General features: G+C 59.3%; 1 protein-coding gene and 1 long non-coding RNA gene across 17 annotated transcripts in view; one reads left to right on the plus strand and one right to left on the minus strand.

Annotated features, from left to right (window-relative positions):
• Positions 1 to 19,701, minus strand: part of LOC105488490 (maestro heat like repeat family member 1) — a 120,275-nt gene that overhangs the window by 2,805 nt on the left and 97,769 nt on the right. For 15 of the 16 annotated variants that reach the window (XR_011606615.1, XR_011606616.1, XM_011752626.3 and 12 more), the window contains 8 exons: positions 19,213 to 19,317; positions 17,038 to 17,173; positions 16,795 to 16,907; positions 15,421 to 15,573; positions 8,693 to 8,847; positions 4,002 to 4,167; positions 3,293 to 3,489; positions 197 to 334 (listed from right to left, as the gene is read on the minus strand). Coding sequence is in view for 14 of the 16 variants with exons in the window: in XM_011752626.3 (XP_011750928.2) it covers positions 197 to 334; positions 3,293 to 3,489; positions 4,002 to 4,167; positions 8,693 to 8,847; positions 15,421 to 15,573; positions 16,795 to 16,907; positions 17,038 to 17,173; positions 19,213 to 19,317 (1,163 nt within the window). In the remaining 2 variants the exon portion in view is untranslated. Of the gene's footprint in view, positions 1 to 193; positions 3,143 to 3,292; positions 3,490 to 4,001; positions 4,168 to 8,692; positions 8,848 to 15,420; positions 15,574 to 16,794; positions 16,908 to 17,037; positions 17,174 to 19,212; positions 19,318 to 19,701 lie in introns of those variants that run through there. The other variant, XM_071067604.1, reaches the window with a different exon arrangement.
• LOC139355724 (uncharacterized) lies at positions 15,387 to 16,174 on the plus strand. The gene is made up of 2 exons (XR_011606618.1): positions 15,387 to 15,523; positions 16,011 to 16,174. It is a non-coding gene; the product is annotated as an uncharacterized lncRNA (long non-coding RNA).

The following is a 19,701-nucleotide window of genomic DNA, read 5'->3' on the forward strand; positions in this document are numbered from 1 at the left end:
CCCAACTTGCCTTGCCAGGCCTCTGCACGGGTCCCTCCCCACCCCTGCCCAGAGACCAAATAGGCAGGAGCTCAGGCTGCCACTGGCCTGACACACATGGGGCTCCCACCTGATCCTGGTCACGTCCTGGGCCCCAGAGATATTGTGGAGCCCAGCTAGTGCTGGAGCCACAGTGGGCTGGGCCCGCTCAGCTCACCTGGCCAACCTGGTGGCCCCCTCCTCATGCCCCGCCGAGGTCCTGAGCAGCTCCCAGCCTCCCTCTAGGTCCATGCGCTGTGCCACGTCCTCGCTGCCACTGCGGAGCAGCACGGCCCGCAGGGTGTCCACTGCAGAGCTGCAGGATTGCCAGGGTGCTCAGCTGGTGGGGCACACACGCCCACCTCCCTTCCCAATGAGCCCCTGATGTCTGCACCCAACGTGTGCTGCCCACCTGGTGCCTAGCCCTATCCCTGCTAGAGCCACCCTCCAGGAAGCAGGCTCTGGAGGGCCCCCCATTTTCCCCACCCAACGCAAGGATGCAGATGTTGGCTTGGAGGTGAGCTAGTAGCAAGGTCAGCCTGTGGCCACCCGGCCACCAGCCTGAGAGCTGAGCACAGGCAAAGCCCTCTGGCTGCAGCTGCCTGCCTTTCTGGACACCCAGATGCTGCTGGGCACCCACACCACAGGCACCCCATCCCTGGGCCTGTTCCTGCCTGGAACTTTGGGCTCTCACACCTGTACCCCCAGGAGACTCCATAGGCCTCTGGGAGGCGGACAGACCCCGATCTACTCCCAGTGTTGGCTGAGGGAGGCTGGCTGGCAAGTGAGCAGGAGGTTGGTGCCAAGAGCTGGAGGGGCTGCAGGGGTGCTGAAGAGCAGGTGCCGTGGGGTCAACCTGGCCAACTCTCCGTCTCTCCTGACTCCCCAGAGCCCCACCAGGCAAGCACCTTGCCCTCTGGTCTCCCTGGCAGTGGGAGGCAGGCCTAGGACTCAGGCCAGAAACTGGCAGGGAGAGTCTGATGTTGAAGCTAATGCCGGGTCCAGCTTGAGCCTGGCATCGACCATCAGCTCAGATGAGCCCTTCCCTGCTGAGGCTGCCCCACTCCTGGCTGCCAGTGGGTGGGGCATAGTGTGCAACCCAACAGGCAAGGTCTGGGGCAGAGGATGCCCAGCACCAGCGTCCCCACCCAGCAGGACCCTCCCTTGCAACTTCACAGCCCCCTGCCATGTGCTTTCCGGTGCCCACTGCACCTCACACTTAGACCTTCACTGCCTTTGGACCTCTGCCCCCACAAGGCTTTGTCTTCAGGAGCACCTGCCCAAAAGCAGACAACCCCTGAGCAGCATGGGCCATGTGGTGACCGCTGGTTGTGGTGACAGTGCCACTGCCCTGGTCACCTCCTGCCAGGTGTCCCAAAGGCCCCCTGGTGTGCCGGGGTGGGCCTAGCAGGGAGCAAGTGGCCACTCCAAACTGGGGGCCAGGCCCTGCTCACCTGGATGGTGTGAGAGGCCCTCATGCAGGGGGGATCTAGGAGGAGGGTGTGGTGGGCACGGGAGCATGGGACAAGCTTGTTAGAGATCTGGTGATGGGTTCCATGAGGCTTCTGGGCAGTTGGGCACACAGGGCCGGTGATGCCGGCAGGACTGAGGCAGCCTGAGAGCTGGACAGGGGCTATAGGAGCTGAGAGCCATGGGGGTCTTGGAAGCCCAGGAAGGAGGTGCTGGGGGCCTGCTCCCAGTCTACCACTGTCTCCATGGGTGTGCCTGGGTGGTCTGGTGCTGACCAACAGCAGGGCCAGCCCATCACACAGCCCCTGATGAGAGTCCCCAGGCTTCTCTCTCTCAGGGGTTCCCTCCCCAAGGTAGGACATGCTAGAAGGCAGCTCTGGGTGAGACGGGAGTCCCATGGTTCCAGTGTTAGGCCCTGATCTTTGAGCCCAGGTAGCCTGGGTGCCAAGGGGACTTCCAGCCCTGGGAACAGCACTGACCACAGGCAGAGGAGAGCACACCAGTCACCACGGTTCCTGGGAGATGCCCTTGACACGTACAGGCCGGACCAGCCACAGTCGGAGGGAGGACCCACAGGGCCACAGTTCAGCTGGGCCTCATGGTCTGAGCCAGGGCCCAGCTTGAGTGCAGCTCTGCCTCCAGCTCCACACCCTGCTCCAGGCCTTGAGGCTTGCAAGGCGCCATCTGGACCAGGGGCTGCACTCCAGGCTGCAAATGGCGCAGGCGCAGCAATTCACAACCAACTTTGACAAATCTAACGGGAAGCATGTGTTTGGCTCAGAAATGTGTTAGTGATTTAGATGAGGGTGCCTCCCTTGCTTGTGTGCCCAGGACATTTAAGAATGTGGCACCCACAAGGGTCTGACCCACTGGAGGACAGCCTGTAGGCCAGGCTCTGCAGTCGTCCCGTGGAGGGGTACCTGGGGGTGGGCGTGGGGCCTGCAGAGGCACTGACTCGCAGCAGGCCAGGCCCAGGGGCTGGTGACTGCCCCATCCCATTGACATTTTCCACTCAGTTTGCTAGGGGCAGAGCAGCCCTGGCAGCTGGCCCCACTGGGGTTTACGAGCTGGCCTGTGGTGGAGCAGCCTGTGGTGCTGGGGCAGGGGGAGGGGGGTGAAGTGAGGCTGTCCCCCTGGTGTGTCCTGGCCAAGGTGCACACCCAAACCTGGGCACCGGGGTGGGACGGAACCAGAGCCCTCCTGGGCAGGCAGGGCATGGCGGCCCAGCATTCACACGGGCTGGTGGTCCTGGGGTCAGGCCACACAGCCACGCCTGCCCAGGGTGTCAGCTTCCTCTGTGCTATGGCCCCAGGCAGGTGCGTAGGACCTGAAATGCTGTCATGTCGGGCACCTTGGCAGCTCTCACGCGTGGGGCTGTGAGCACATGCCAGAGGCCCCTCTGCTGGGGCAGTTTCAGGGACAAAGCTGGTCCTGCCATGGTTGGCCCCAGCCTATACCCCAAAGACTCCCCACAACCCCACTCCCAAGAGATGGCACCACCCTGATCCTGCCTGAGCTGCCACGCGAAGCCCCCATCACCTGCCTGTGTTGAGCAGCGCTGCGCAGACTGCCCGCAAAGGCGAGGAGGGAGGCCTTCACAGCCAGTGTGAGAAGGGAGGCCATGGATGTCACCACTGACGGCTCAGCCCTGCACCTGGGTGAGGCGCCAGTTCCCTGGGAGCAGAGTCACTCCCACGCTCCCCATGGTTCAGATCTGCCACCCGCCCCCACCATGCACATGCGTGCACACACATGCCTGTGCTTGCAAATTAGTACTGGGGGTGGGAAGTGGGGACCCAGATACCTGCAGGGTTCCAGGTTCCTGGCGGCTAGGGCTGGACTGGCACCCCTCCTTTCCTGGGCCTGCAGGTTCCGGGGCAGCTGGACACCCACGGTGCAGCTGACACGCAGCAGAAGTGCCACGAACAGCTGGGGGTAGAGCTCTAGCACCGCGGGCCCCGCTGCAGGCGTGGACAGGACCTCGAATAGTGCACAGGTAGCCTGGGGGAGATGTCACCACAGGGCCATGCCTCCCTCCAGGCCACACGAGATCTGAGCCCGCACCCTGTGTGCTCCCATGCATCCCATGGGCAGAGCCCCAGGGAGCTGCAACACAGGAAGGGCGAGGTACACCACTGCATGGCTTGGCCCTCAGGGTAGAGGCAGGACACAGGGACAGAAGGGCAGCCAGCCTTCACAGGACAGACCTCAGGCCATCTGTTCTCAGCTCCTCAGAAGGGAGGAGGAGGGAGTTCTCACAGCTGCTTTACTGCTTAAAACATTGCCAAGCTGGGTTTATTTTTTTTCCGCAGGATAAAACATGAAGTGGTCTCCCCTGGGGGCCCACACCTGTGAGGCCTTTACGAGCCTGAGCTCAGAGCTCCCGGCCTGGTGCTGCCGCCAGGTGCCCGTGGGGTGGCGTCCAGGCCACCTCATTGAGAGGCCTCCCCCTGGGCACCCAGGCAAGCGGGGCAGGGACAGAGTGTCAGCGTGGCTCTGAGAGCCCGACTCACCGAGAGAGGCAGCAGCGTGGCCACACGGTCTGGGGTGCGGCCCAGCAGGAAGGCCCGGCTCTCCTTGAATGGGACGTCCCTACTCATCTTCTCCAGCAGTAGTCCCAGGACCTGAGCAGCCAGGCGAGGCTCCACCGCCAGCGCCCGCCACAGCATGGAGGTGTGGCTGAAGCAGGGCAGGAAGAGAGTCACCTTGAGGTCATGGCTGGTCACAGTGCTGCCGGCACCGGGGCTGGGCATCCCTGCCCACCGCCGCCTGGGTGCCGTGGACCCTGGCTCCACGACGCTCAGACATGGCCACCAGGCTCAGCTACAGCCAGCTGGGAAATGGCCTCTTGGCCTCAGACCTGAGCTCACCCCTTCCTCTGACTCCAGGGGTCTGTAAACAGCTGGCAACAAAGGACACAGAGAAAAGTCTGGGCCTGTACACAGAGGGCCCAGGGCAGTGGTGTGGGAGGTCCCTGGGGAGCTGCTGGGAGGGAGAACAAATCTTCCCTGGAGGAAGCAGCATCTGGCCCAGGCCTCAGAATGGCACAAGGTCAAAGAGCGCAGCTCCCAAGGAGACCTGCCAAGAACACCCGGACGCCGCTGCAGACACATGGTGAGGCAGCTATGCTCGGCGTTTGCAGAAATAAACAACAAACTTTAAATATGATGGGAACTGGAAATTCTAAACAGATACAGCAAATTTAAAAGAAAACCAAACAGCCCTTTTAGAAATGAAACACTAATGTACTCAGTGGACATATTTGGTGCCAGTCTAGATACAGTAGAAGAGAGAAACGGTAAATAGGAAAATAAGGAAATTACTCAGTGAATAGGAAGGTAAAAACATTTCAGATAAATTATTACAGAGAAAGAATAACATGGGAAGGCAGAGGACAGAAGAAGAGACGCAGAAGATGGAATGAGGGCTAACATACATTTGATGGATGTCCCCGAGGCAGAGTAAACAGAATGGCTGACAAGGAGGAGGCTGGGTTTTTCAGAACGGATGAAATATACTGACCTACAGACAGCCTCGAAGCCGCCTGGCAGAACAAATGAAAAGCAACCCCCACCTGCAAACTGCAGATGAGCCACAAGCAGGAAGTGGCCTCCTCGACAGACGCAATGCTCGGAGACTTCACCTGGCTCCCAAGAGTAAGGACAGAAGCCAGAAACAGTGATGCGCTGTCACACACCTGAGCAAACGCACTGAACTAGGACACTGAGCCACAGAAAGAACAGTCACAAGGAATGGCCAAATAAAGACATTCTCAAGTAAACAAAAGCAGGCAGTGTGTCCCTGATCCTCGTGAAGGGAATTCCAGGAAACGTCCTTCAGGCAGAAGGCAAGCAGCAGAGGGCTGGGCATGAGCGTGGGGAGCAAATGACCTGGCAGGAACGTGGACAAACGCACAGGAGGGCAGGCACACGGCATGCGCCAGCAAGGACGTGGTGGCCATCGCTGAGGCGCCAGGAGGCCACAGACTCAGCCGCGGTGGGCCCCCACAAGGCTGTATATGACAGTCAAGCCAACCTGTGCCCAGGGCAGGGCTGGCAAGCTTCTGACCAGGACAGTGGCTCAGGCATTGGGGGCCAGGTGGCCTCTGGCAGCTCATCAAGCTTGCCGCTGTAGTGCGAGAGCAGCCACAGACAGCGTGGAAGTGGATGAGGCGGCTGCTTCCAGAAGCTTTAACTCATGGACACTGGAATCAGAATTTCCTATCATTTTCATGTGTCATGAAATATTCTTTTGGTCTTTTTCTGACCATTTATGGATGCAGAACACATCCTTAGCTCAGGGGGTGGCAGGGTAGAGACGGCCACAGTAACTCCACTCCTTTTTTTTTTGAGACAGAGTCTTGCTCTGTCACCCAGGCTGGAGTGCAATGGCGCGATTTCAGCTCACTGAAACCTTCACATCCCGGGTTCAAGCAATTCTCCTGCCTTGGCCTCCCAAGTAGCTGGGACTACAGACAGCCTGCTGCCCAGGCTGGAGTGCAATGGCCCAATCATGGTTCACCGCAACCTCCGCCTCCTGGGTTCAAGCGATTCTTCTGCCTCAGCCTCCCGAGTAGCTGTGATTACAGGCAGGCACCATCACGCCCAGCTAATTTTATTTTTAGTAGAGACGGAGTTTTACCATGTTGGTCAGGCTGGTCACAAACTCCCAACCTCAGGTGGTCCGCCTCTCAAAGTGTTGGGATTACAGGCGTGAGCCACCGCGCCCGGCCAATTTTTTTTTTTTTTTTTTTGAGACGGAGTCTTGCTCTGTCACCCAGGCTGGAGTGCAGTGGCCGGATCTCAGCTCACTGCAAGCTCCGCCTCCCGGGTTTATGCCGTTCTCCTGCCTCAGCCTCCCGAGTAGCTGGGACTACAGGCGCCCGCCACCTCGCCCGGCTAGTTTTTTTGTATTTTTTTTTAGTAGAGACGGGGTTTCACCGTGTTAGCCGGGATCGTCTCTCGATCTCCTGGCCTCATGATCCGCCCGTCTCGGCCTCCCAAAGTGCTGGGATTACAGGCTTGAGCCACCGCGCCCGGCCCAATTTTTTTTTTTGAGATGGAGTCTCGCTCTGTCGCCCAGGCTGGAGTGCAGTGGCGCAATCTCAGCTCACTGCAAGCTCCGCCTCCCGGGTTCACACCATTCTCCTGCCTCAGCCTCTGGAGTAGCTGGGATTACAGGCACACACTACCTTGCCCGGCTAATTTTTTGTATTTTTAGTAGAGACGGGGTTTCACCATGTTGGCCAGGATGGTTTGATCTCCTGACCTTGTGATCCACCCACCTGGGCCTCCCAAAGTGCTGGGATTACAGGCGTGAGCCACTGCACCTGGCCATGCCCGGCCAATTTTTATATTTTTAGGAGAGACAGGGTTTCACCATGTTGGCCAGGCTGGTAGCAAACTCCTGACCTCAGGTGATCCTCCTGCCTCAGCCTCCCACATTGCTGGGATTACAGGTGTGAGCCACAGTACCCAGCCTCAGTTCCACTCTTATACGCACACCTGAAAGAGAAATGCATGCCCTGCCCACCAACAGACACTCCCCAGAACATTCAAAGCATCGCCATCCCCAGCAGCCCCAAACCAAAAACAACCTGAGTGTCCATCACCTAGAAACAGATACACGGTGCAGCCCACGTGGCACCCAACACTGCCCGGCAAGGAGAAAAGATGAGCAACAGCACCGCCGTGCTGAGCAGAGGCTGGGACAACCCAGCACACAGCACAATTGCCAAAACCTCTAGTGGCGGCGTTCAGGTGGCCCTGACCCTCTAGGGGACTGAGGGGCACACGGGCCTGCTGGGGACCAGACATCTCCTTTGCCTCGACCTGGAAAGTCCCGCAGGGCCCAGTGGCTCCGTGCTTGCCCTTTGTGTGAGCCACGCCTCCACGGAAAATTAAAACTGACTGATGAGCCAGGCGGTAACCACAGAGGAAAGACAAGTCAATGCTGACTGTGCCCAAGAGCAACGGTCATGATGACTCGGGCGCCCAGCAGCCCAGCCAGACCCAGACCTCAGCCTACGTTCGGGGCCCATGCCGGACTTCAGTAAGGACACGTGCAGCCACCTTTAGGGCAAACGCTAAAAGAAAAGGAACAGACTGCAGGATTGCAAACTGAGTGGAGAAAGTGAGGTAAGAGGGACACTGTGAATCTGAAAAAGGACAAGAAAGAAGATTTTTAAAAAACAAAATGCGTAACAAAGAGGCAAAAGATTTGACAGTGGATTTAAACTCACTCTATCAGTAACAAAATGCAGCTATTTACCATACAAAAGGTTTAAACACACAGAAAGGTCAACAGTACCAGGAAAGAGCAGGGCCACCAGACAAGTGTACCTCTGAGCAGAAGTGCCTGCGGGTCCCCCCCTGCCAGGAGGAAGCGGACATTGCAGCTTGGATGTACTTAATGGGAGGGCCTTAGAGCACATGAAAAAAAGCAAAGCTGACAGGCTGAAGGGCCAGGTGCAAGGAAACCTGCGTCCCCACAGTAGCCTCGTGCCCCCACCTGCCAGGGTAAGGGTCACTCTGCCTTGCCCAGCGGAGTCTCCAGGCGGTCACAGGCAGCCAGGTACCCCTGGGCCAGCCTCTGTCCACGACTAAGATGGCAAAGACAGAAAGGGCCAGCAGACCCATGCTCTGGAGGCCTCAGCGAGGACAGGGGACCCCAGTGGGCTGGGGGGTGGTAGACACACCCTGCCCTTTGCTGGCAGCTGGGAGGTGTGTTTGGGAAGACATAGTGATGTATGGCACAGACAGGCTTGTCCTTGGGCTCCTGAGGGGCTTAGATCAGGCATTTTCTGGGGGTCTGCTCACAGGCAGTAGTGGACGCCCTGCGGAGGACAAGGCTTGGGGCAGCTGGAACCAAGACGCAGGGCGAGGGGCAGCCTCCAGTGTCTGCTGGAGCCCGGGGCCTTAGAGGAGGGCGGAAACAGCGGCTTCCCTGTGGCGGTGCTGTGCAAGGCCCACCGGGGCCAGTGAGGATCCCGAGACGCCTAGAGGAGTGGTCCCCATGGGTACCTGAGAGACTGGGGCCTGTCTCGATGGCACTTTCTGTCCCACGTGGCCTAGAGCCATGGGAACTCATGCAGAAAGCTGGGCTACAGAGCCGAGGTGCAGAAAGCCAGGGTGCGGAGGCGGGTGGAGGGCTTGGGGAGCAGCATTCCAGAGGAACCCCTAAGCCTGGAGTCTGGACTAGGTACCTGTCCAAGGGCAGGGGGCTGCCCAGGAGGCTGGACACCACGGCCGCACAGTGCTGGGTGGCCAGGAGGTACATGCTGTGCTGGGCAGCCGGCAGGACGTGCTCTCCCTGGGCCTCCTGAAGCTTGGAGCGCAGCACGCTCACGATCTCAGGCACCTGTAGATGAGCAGGACATGGCGGTCAGGCCACGCGTGGGGGACAGCCATGGGCACACCTATGCCAACCCAAGGGGGTGGGGCCATGAGGGAGGCCCCATGAGACGCAGAGCTCTGTACTGCTGGTGCCAGCCTGAGGCAGGACCCGGATCCCCCGTGGCCACGGACAGCCCAGAAGCCAAGGAACTGGAGCCATGACCTGGATTCCTCTTGCAAAGTGGCTAGTGCCCTGGGAGGTAGAGGAAGTGCCGAGGACACACGTGGCCCAGAGGCTGGTGTGGAGCTGGGCAGGCAGCCAACAGAGCCAGCGGCCCCATGCCCTCACAGCATGTCTGCTGGGTCCAATTCTCAGGCTCCCCTGGCAGGCCCACCAGAGGCAGGACCCACACAGCTGCCAACTGCACCCATGCAGAAGTTGGGCTGGGAACCTGGGCGGACAGGGAGGAGGAGACAGATTCCCAGACCGAGGCTGGAGCTGGGCCTGCCATGGAAGGTTGGGACTTGGGGGGCTGTGAGTTTGCCACTGTCCTGCTGCTCCAGAAAGCAGGTGAACGGAACATGGGCAGGAGGACGCTGGCCCTGGGACCCCCAGGCCCACCACAAGTCCAGCAGCAGCATAGCATGTGAGCCTCACTCTGGGGGACAGCCATGTCATGAGGGGGCTCCCTGCCCATGGTGAGTATTGGCCCGGGAGTCTCCTCTCCAGCCTCAGCCATGGTGACCCCTACTGCCAAATGCCTGCTGCACAGCTAGAAAATACCACGATCTGGGGTGAAAACAAACAAAGCAATGGGCCATGAGGTCAGGCTTGCCTCGCCCTGGAGGATGGCTGACACACTGTGGGCTCCACCCACCCCAGCGTTCCCGGGCCACGGCTAGGGTCCTCCTTCCTGGCTGTGGCTGAGGGACCCGCCTGGGTAGCTGGAAAGGAGAAGGGGCTGGTGCAAAGCACAACAGCAGGTGGAGCTGGAGGAGATTCTGACGGCAGAAACTTCCGGGCCGGGCCAGGCCCACACCACTCACGTGGTGAGGCCACAGCACGGTGTGGGGAGACACGGCTGGTGAGGGGTGCAGGAGCCATGCCCAGGGGAAGCCGCACAGGCACAGGCTGGTCCTTCCTGGTCACTGTCGCTCTCAAAGGAGCTGCAGACCTCCTGACGCCGCTTTCATTCCAAGACCTGTGCGGAGCTGAGCGCCCAGCCCCTGCAGGAGCAGCGCGTTCTGATGACCTGTGTTTCTCTGCCTTTTTCTTCACCTGTCCTAGCCCAGGCGCTTCCCTGACAAGACGGCTGCAGGGGCTGCAGACGCCGCCTGCTGCCCGCCCATTGGTTTCCTCTGCACTCCTGGCTTTTGGCAAGTTTTGACAGTGAGGAGGTGCTGAACTCCAAGCAAATATTTTTCCACACCAGGTCTTGCTCCTCAGCCCTCCAGGGAGTGACTCTCACAGACGGGCTTGCTTCAAAGCCAAGACCAACCTGGCACCCCGCGATGCCATCTGAGCCGCTGGGCTGTGCCGTCTACACTGGCAGCTGACCAGCCTCTGCATTCTCCTGAGCGCTGTGAGGGGCCGGCTGCGCCACCTACACTGGCAGCTGACCAGCCTCTGCATTCTCCCGAGCGCTGTGAGGGGCAGTGACCCCCCTGCTGACGCACAGCCTGGGTGACACCAGCGGGTGCCCAGAGCGACCACTTCCACCACTTTAGCAGTTATGGGTCCACTGGACCCGCCCACCTCCTTCCCATCCATGCTGGCATTTTTTCAGAAATCTGTTGCTTTGGTGACAGCTCTCCAGGTGTTTTGGAACACAGCTGTTCGTGGACATATACTCTGCTAACCAAACGTATTTTTCCTCTTTCACTTCACTTTTTGCTTTTATCGATGTCGGCTCTTTTCCCGTGACTTGTCTCACAAGAGGTTTGTCTTGCTGTCTCAGTGGGTTTACTTATCTTCTCTAATATTTCTTTACTTTTGCATATTTATTTCTTCAACAACTCGAACCCATTGGTGCACATGTACACTTGAATCTATGCTTTTTTTGAACTTTAGGAACAGCCCGGGTGCGCTGGGTTGTGGTGGAGGGCTTGCAGGGTGGAGGCAATTTCCACAGTCACCTCTTAGCTGAGAATCCCCGAGTGTGGACCCTCACACCCAGTCCTGAGCAGGCTCCTGCTTCCGCGGACTGCTGGGCAAAATCCATGTGGTCCCAGGACGCGGGGCAGCATTCCAGCTGCCCGCTGTGTGAGGCTCAGCTGCGCCCTACACCTTCCAGGTTATTCTGCCGGTCTCTGGATTGTGGCTCCTCCCTCAATGGTGAGCCCCTGTGCAGGGTCCTCTCCCTTCCTGTCATGCTTGGCCTGGGTCACTGAGACATAATTCAGAGCTCCAGAGCCCACCTATTCACTGTTAAGTGCACAGTTCCAGGATTCCAGTGCACTCAGGATGTACAACCATCACCCCCAAAAGAAACCCGTCACAGCCTGGGCAACATGGCAAAACCCTGTCTCTAAGAAAAATACAAAAAATTAGCTGGGCGTGGTGGTGCACACCAGTAGTCCCAGCTGCTCAGGAGGCTGAGGCTGGAGGATCACCTGAGCCCAGGAGATCGAGCCTGCAGTAAGCCATGATCACATCACAGCACTTCAGCCTGGGCAACAGAGTAAGACCATCTCTCTCTCTCTCTCACACACACACACACACACACCCCCCATCTCCATCAGCAGTCACTAATTTGCTCCCCAGCCCTATTCCACTGTCTGTCGCGACGGATTTGCCTGTTCTGGACACTTCATGAAAATGGGCTCATGTGATTGTGGCTTTTAGTGTCTGCTTTTGTTGTTGTTGCTTATTTGTTTTTGAGATGGAGTCTTCCTCTGTCCCTCAGGCTGGAGTCCAATGGCACAATCTCAGCTCACAGTAACCTCCGCCTCCTGGGTTCAAGTGATTCTCCAGCCTCAGCCTCCTGAGTAGCTGGGATTACAGGCTCCCAACACCATGTCCAGCTAATTTTTGCATTTTTAGTAGAGATGGGGTTTCACCGTGTTGGTCAGGCTGGTCTTGAACACCCGACCTCGTGATCCGCCCGCCTTGGCCTCCCAAAGTGCTGGGATTACAGGCGTGAACCACCACGCCTGGGCAGTGTCTGCTGCTTTCACTGAGCACGATGTTTTCAACATGCATCTGCCTCACAGCCTGTGTCAGGGCTTCATGCCCCTTTATGACCCAGTAATATTCTGTCGTACGGATGGACCACATTTCCTCTACCCATTTGCAAAGTGATGGGCCCCTGGGATGCTTCCCAGATGGCATGAGCGGTGCTGCTGGCTGTGGGTCGCTGCGTGCTTCATGCTGTGTTCTTAGGAAGATACCTGGGTGGGACAGCTGAGTCACTTGGCAACTCTGAGTTTGACCTTCCTGAGGTGGCAGCGCCACTTCCACCCCCACCTGTTTGTTTCATGTGGAATTTCCTCCTCTCCTGTCCCCTCCTTGGCCCCCCGCACACCACCTCAACCCTGGGAAGGCTGCCTCCTCCGTCGGACACGCCCGGCCTCAGGAGAGCCTGTTGTTCTCCGTCATGCTCTCTGCGCTCTCTACTTCATGGTCATCTCACACTGGGGGAGGTCGCATGTCACCCCCTAGGGCCACAGGTTCTGATTCAACGTCAGAGGAACTCAAAGCCCAACAGTATCAGCCTGCCTCAAAGAGGTCCCCCACCAGGATCTCAGGGCGGGGAAGAACGCAGAGGTTCACCATGATGGCTGGGTACATGGCACCGGCGGCAGGTGTGCCTGCTGGGCTGTGCTGTGGGCCTGCTCAAAGCCTTAGCCAGGGGTCAGCAATGCCCCTGCCCAGCTGGGCTGTGGCAAGTGATGTGTATGCAAACCTGGGCTGGGAAGAAAATAGCTGGACAGCTCCGCTTTGCAAAAAGCAGCCCTCTCAGAGCCCAGCCACAGCCTCAGTGTGATCCAGCCACTCTACTTCTTGATATGTCCCCAAATGAACTGAAAGTAGGGACTTGATGAGAAATTACACACCCACATTCAGGAGAATCTGCCCAAGTGTCCATGTACAGACACACTGAAAAGCACAACATGGCACATCCCACACTGAGGCCAACCCCAGCACCCAGGCCGCCACTGCCAGCCCTGTCCATCCCACGCTGGGGCCGACCCCAGCACCCTGGCCGCCACCACCAGCCTGGTCCTTCTCTCACCATCTGCACAGGTGGCCAGGGTACCTCACTACCCTCAGATCTGAGCTGGGGCCCCACTGCCTGCACAATAAAACCCAAGCCTTCAAATGGCCAGCACTGAGCCGCCACCCTCTGGCCCCTTGTTCCTCCCAGGGCCCGATGCCAGCATCTCTACCCTCAACCTCTTCCTCCTGCCATGCAGTAGCACTGGACTTGCCCTTCCAGAAACCACACCGTGTGCAGTCCTTGGCACGAGCCCTCCACCAACACTTTCCTTTTCTCCACTGCTGCATTCCTGTTCATGCCTCTCCAAGGAGCTCTGTGCAGTGTATGTAAAGCCAATGGAGAAACTGTATCCAGGACACAGAAAGCACCCCTACCAGCTGGGCGAGGTGGCTCATGCCTATGATCCCAGCACTTTGGGAGGCTGAGGTGGGTGGATCACCTGAGGTCAGGAGTTCAAAAGCAGCCTGGCCAACATGGTGAAACTCCGTCTCAACTAAAAATACAAAAATTAGCTGGGCGTAGTGGCACACGCCTGTAATCCCAGCTACCCCAGAGGCTGCGGCAGACTTGCTTGAATCCGGGAGGGGGCAGAGGTTGCAATGAGCCGAGATCGTGCCACTGCACTCCAGCCTGAGTGACAGAACAACACTTCGTCTAGGGGTTGCGGGGGCGGGGAAGCACTCCTACTAATCAAGAAGAAAAGCGCAGGCAAAAGACTGGTACCCTGTCAAAGCAACACAGCCGAGTACCCAGTAAACATATAAACACGTGTTCACCTTCACCCATCACTGAGAAACACACATGAAACTCTAGCATGAAGCCGCTGCAAACTCATTTGAAGAGTGGGAAACACAGCAATGGGCAAGACAGTGGCACCCAGAGCCAGCCGGCCTCCTGCGGGAGGGAGAGGGCCCCACCCAGGGACAGTGGCTGGCAGCCCTGGGATACACACCAGGGCCTGGCCTTCAAGCCTTGTTGCTATTGTGGGCCTATCCCCCGCTGCAGTGTGTCCTCAGCTCCAAAGGACCTGGACCCTGTGACAGCCCCAACTGGGAACTGCCCAGGTGTTCACGGAGACAGATGAACAAACGTGACACATCCGCAGCTCAGTGCAGGAAAGGGGCACGTGTAGTGACAACAGGGACAACCTCACATACATGTTCACGCCAAAGGACCACAGGACGGGCACCGGCTTCCACGCATACAACGCGCACACCAAGCCACAGTGGTCTGCGCTGTGGGGCAGTGGTGGTGGCCCAAAGGGTGACAACTGGAGCTTGAGGGGAGGACGTAGGAGTGGGTAGGATGCTCCACTTGTGGGTGCCCCTGCAGCTTTCTGACACCCCACACTCCGATGCTTCACTTTAATACAGAGCTTGAGAATTCCGTCGTGCAGAGACTGGGTCCCCGGCCATGGGCCTCTCGAGGACTCATGAGCACCCACTCCAGCTGGCCCATGGGAGCCCTCTGGACCCAAAAGGATCTGAGAACAGGGATGTGCATTTCTGCTGTCGCGTCACAGGCATCTGTGCGGAACGACTGCCTCTGCACGTTTGGCAACAACTGCACGGAGACTGCACAGTGAGAAGCGGCGGTGGGGCTGGGACGGCCCCAGACACGGGAGCAAAGGGAATGAGAGGTCGGGCAGCACGAGAGCGTCCCGCGTAGTGCCAGACCCTGGAATCCACGGCTGGGCAGCCTCTGCGGACCCGGGGAGCCCCGCGTCCATGTCCACGCCAGCAATGTGAGCAGGGGGCCCAACCAGGGCTCGGGGAACCATTAGTGCTTTCACCCGCCTTTCCATTTCCTTTTCCCCCCTTATTCTCTCAGCACTTGTTTTTGCCAGATTCTAACCCCCGTCTTCAGACATAAGAGAAAGATTTGTCCACAGTAGTCCTGTAGGGAGAGGCGGCAGAGCAGTGAGGGTCACACCTGAGGAGGCCCGGGCAGGGTGGTCCAGGCCAGGGCAGGGCCAGCCTCACTGTTTTCACCCGTGGTGCCACCTCTCCAAGAGCCCGCCGCCCCGCCCTTGCCTTGCCGCCCCACCCCACCGCACCCCCTCCCGCCTTCCCCTGGAGCCGCCGCCCCGCCCCCTCCCGCCTTCCCCTGGAGCCGCCGCCCCGCCCCCTCCCGCCTTCCCCTGGAGCCGCCGCCCCGCCCCCTCCCACCTTCCCCTGGAGCCACCGCCCCGCTGCCCCGCCCTCTCCCACCTTCTCCCGCAGCCGCCGCCCCGCCCTCTCCCGGAGCTGCCACCCCGCCCTCTCCCGGAGCCACCTCCCCGCCCTCTCCCACCTTCTCCTGGAGCCACCGCCCCGCCTCCCCGCCCCCTCCCGCCCCCTCCCGCCTTCTCCCGGAGCCACCTCCCCGCCCTCTCCCACCTTCTCCTGGAGCACGCCGCCCCGCTCCTGCAGCAGGCAGTTGATCATGACGGTAGCTGCTCGGGAGCAGTTCTTTTCGGGGTCTCCCAGGGCCTCAAACATGGTTAGCAAGAGGCTGATGAGCTGGTCAGGTGGGAGGCGCTTGGCAATAATCTAGGAGGAAAGCGATGCCAGAGGTTAAGGAGGGAAGGGGGGGCACCCCCAACGCCACTTCTCCGAGGCATCGAGTCTCAGGGGCTCGCGTTAGGGTGGGAGGCCACGCCCATCTCGCAGCCCCGCCCCAGCCGCCCCGCCCTGTGACTTCAGTGAGCTCGCTGCGTGGGGGTGGGGTCTCCTTCTCCAGAGCCTGTCAGGGCCTGCTGGAGCCTGGGCGGGCTCCTGGAAGGTGGTGCCTGGGCAGCTGCAGGGCTGAGGTCACAGCCCCCTCCTCGGGCTCCTTCTGACTAGTGAAGTGGGCTGGGAGCAGCCCTGTGGTGCAGTCGCCCTGGAGCTCTCTACAACACGGGGTCAAGGGCAGATAGGCCTTAGCTCACCCCTGTGATCCCAGCACCAGAAAGGGCCCTCGTGACCTACCCCTCCTTCCTTTGTAGGAGACACAGTCTCTGGACCTGGAAGGCCTTTCCTAAGCACCAAATGGAGACAGGCAGTGTTCCAGCTTGGGGACCCACATGAGAGCACGGAGGGAGGGGCAGCTTTCTTACCCCCTTGGAGGGACTTTTTTTCCCCCCTGAAATGCAATACTTTAAATACTCAAGTTTGTCTTCTAATATGCTGAGCCTCGGGGTGGACCTGGCAGGCATGGGTCATGGGGGGTGGGGGACGCAGTGCCCAGGGCCATCATCCTCCCTTCAGATGGCAGTAGACAAAGCACCTTGACCCGCTGGAACCAAAGGCAGGGCCCGCCCCTGGCCCCTTGGCAAGAGGGCTAGAGCCCGCTGCACCCTGCAGGCGATGACCCTAGCCCCCCACATGGCTCTTGGGTAGGCTTTGGGGACAACACCACACAGGGCAGCCGCTGGAGATTCTGTTCCAGAAACCTGCATTTTCATGAGAGCAGGCCAGGGTGTCAGTGGCAGGCAGAGAGCGGCTGGGCCTCATGGCACCCCATTCCCTCCTCGGCCTCTGCCAGGTCTCAAGACAAACAGCACCTTCCTCTCGTATGGACTGCACTGCCCCAGCGTAGGCGGGTGTGGGTGATGGGGCCAGTGCAGGGCAGCGCCAGCAACTAATGCAAACACCCAGGCCCTGCCCCGTGCCCACTGGCCATGGGTGGCACTTACAGAGGCTAGGGGAGGCCAGGTGCTGCCTCGGAAGTCCCTGTTAGCCCCAGACAGTGCCAGCCTGCCTTCTGGCCGCGGAGCTCCCAGCTGGTACCTGGCCTATGCTGTGGCAGGTGTGGAAGAGAATGGTGGGGTCAGGGTGCACGAGGCCATCCTTGAGGCTGAGGAGCCGCTCCGCCACGTCATCGCGGTAGTCCCGGGAGAAGCCTGAGAGGCGGCAGGAACGAGCAGTCCGGCTGAGGCCCTCCCTGGCGATCCCGAAGCCTGGACTCTGCACCTCATCCCTCCCGGCACCCCTGAACGACCAGGGGCCCCCACACTCCTGATGAGGGCTCACCCTCATAGCCGAGCTGGAGGTAGAGCAGGGAGTAGACGCAGTCAACGGCCTCCTGGCGGGTGGCAGGCCACAGGTCTGCGCACCGTGGGGAGAAGAGGCCAACGAGAAGGCCCAGGTTGTGGAAGGGCACCAGGGCCTGGAGGAGGAGATGCCTGGGCTATTGGAATGCTGGGGATGAGTGGATGCCACCTATGCCACCTGCACCCAGGGGAGGGCTGGAGTGTGGCCAGGAGTGCTGCTGGTGTCCATGAAACCCTGGGCCCTCACTGTGGCCAACATAGCCCCCAGTGAGTTCCTCCCTCCCCTCCCGCTGCAGCGTGGGTGCTGCTCAGCTCAGCTCTGACCACACCTCGTCTACACCAGGGCCACACAGGCTCCCAGGTTGGGCCCCTACAAGAAGGAAGGCCAGGTCATGCCGACATGGGCACACAGGCGTGTGCAGGCAGACGGACAACTGGGGTGCGGAGGGGGCCCCAAATGGGAGGAGTGCACGGGCTCTGCCAATCTGGGTGAGGGGCAGGACTGTACAAGACCCTCTCACACCCTGACTCGTCCTGGTCCTTCCTTCCAGAGCCTTTCTGCTCCCCTCAGTCCTGCCCCTCCCATGCTCCTATAGTCAAACACCTTCCTTCTACTTCCACACCTCCTCCCCAGCAGATGCACCTGTCCCCCTCCCACCACCTAGCTCCCTTCTCAGCCCCTACATGCGAGGCCTTCCTGGGAGGTGCTCCCACCCTGCCCTTGCACAGGATCCTGGGCTCAGACGCTCCTATCAGATGGAAACCTGGTATCTGCTTGGGCGCCGCTGAAACTCCTCATCCCCAAAATCACCACTGATGAGAAAGAATTTCAAGTCAGAAGGGAAAGGCTGGAACGTTAGAGAAAGACTGCAGGTGACCAGCCACTGTTCTTAGGCTAGGCATCCATCACACCATGCACCAAGGTAAGCTTCTGCCAGACCAGGGTTATGTGATGAGCAGGCCATGAAAGCATGAGGTGGGAAGAGCCCTGAACACACAAGATTTGGCCACATAAAGAATGAAAGTTTTGGGCACGGTCGCTCATGCCTGTAATCCCAGCACTTTGGGAGGCCGAGGCAGGCAGATCACTTGAGGTCAGGAGTTCAAGACCAGCCTGGCCAACATGATGAAACTCTGTCTCTACTAAAAATACACAAATTAGCTGGGAGTGGTGGTGGGCGCCTGTAATCCCAGCTACTCGGGAGGCTAGAGCAGGAGAATTGCTTAAACCCAGGAGGCAGAGGTTGCTGTGAGCCAAGATCGCACCACTGCACTCCAGCCTGGGCGAGAACAAGAGACTCAGTCTCAAAAAAGAAAGAAAGGAAGGAAAGGAAGGAAAGGAGGGAGGGAGGGAAGGAGGCAGGGACGGAGGGAAAGAAAAGAAAAGAAAAGAAAAAAGGAGAAAGTTAGTTTTGGTGCATTAACAAAAGGCCAGGTGCAGTGGCTCACGTCTGTAACCCCAGCATCTGTAATCCCAGCACTTTGGGAGCCACAGACAGGAGGATCACTTGAGCCCAAGAGTTCAAGACCAGCCTGGGCAATGTAGCAAGACCCCATCTCTACAAAACAAAAAAAGAAAATTAGTTGGGTGTGGTGGCATGCACTGTAGTCTCAGCTACTCGGGAGGCCAAGGCAGGACGATCACTTGAGTCCAGGACTTCCAGGCTGCAGTGAGCTGTGTTTGTACCATTGCCCTCCAGCCTGGACAACAGAGTGAGACCTTGTCTCAGGGTAAAAAAGAGAGAGAGAGAAAAGAAAGCCTAGAATAATCCTGATAGATGACAAAAAGATATTTAGCAAAATCTAGTATCTGTTCCTGATAAAAGTTTTCATTAAAACAAACAGATGCTTGTGGAGCATGATAAAAAAAAAAATATCGTGAACCAAATCCAGCACCGCGCTGAACAGTGAAGCCCTGGAGACCAGAGGCGCACGTTCCTCCCGGCTAATGGTGGGCCCCTGATGACAACGGACTCGACTCTGAGCAGCCATCCCTGACAACTGCTGGCCCTGACAGGCCCTCAATCCACGTCTCAAGGAAGAGGACTGTGGCCTGAGCTGGGGTGGCGGCCAGAGGAAGCCAGGAAGGCAGCTCACACTCTGGGTCATGAGTGCCACAGGCAGCAGCGTCCGGGCCGGGGACCCAGGTACTCACGCTGACACGCAGCTGCTCCAGGAAGTGGCGCAGCAGGAGGGCGCTCAGGCCCAGGGCCCGCGCCCGCTCGTGACCTCTTGGGGACTTGATCCATGGGCTCAGGTGCTGAGGAAGAGGGGGCTTCACACAGGTACTGCTCAGAGGGCAGCCCTGGGAGCAGGAGCCTTGTGCATCGTGGGCCAGCTCAGTGTCCCTGCCAGGCCATCCTTCCCGGGCTACAGGGGGCCAAGCCAGAGACCCAGAGTGGTGCCAGCCTCAGGCCACCATAGCTCCTCTGGCCCTGCCACTCTGTCCTCCAGTCTGGTCACAGACACAACCCAGCCCAAGTGGAGCCGGGGCCAGCCAGGACTGTGGAAGGACAGGGTGGAGGCCGCCCTGGTCCTAGAAGAACACACTGAGCATGGGGGTCAGCCCTACCCTCGCCCACCACAGTGCCACCCTGGTCGCGGCCCCCAGTCAGGAGCCATGGGTACCTGTGGGCCCCTCCAT

This window comes from Macaca nemestrina, chromosome 8 (genome assembly GCF_043159975.1).
Source record: "Macaca nemestrina isolate mMacNem1 chromosome 8, mMacNem.hap1, whole genome shotgun sequence".
NCBI lineage: Eukaryota > Metazoa > Chordata > Mammalia > Primates > Cercopithecidae > Macaca > Macaca nemestrina.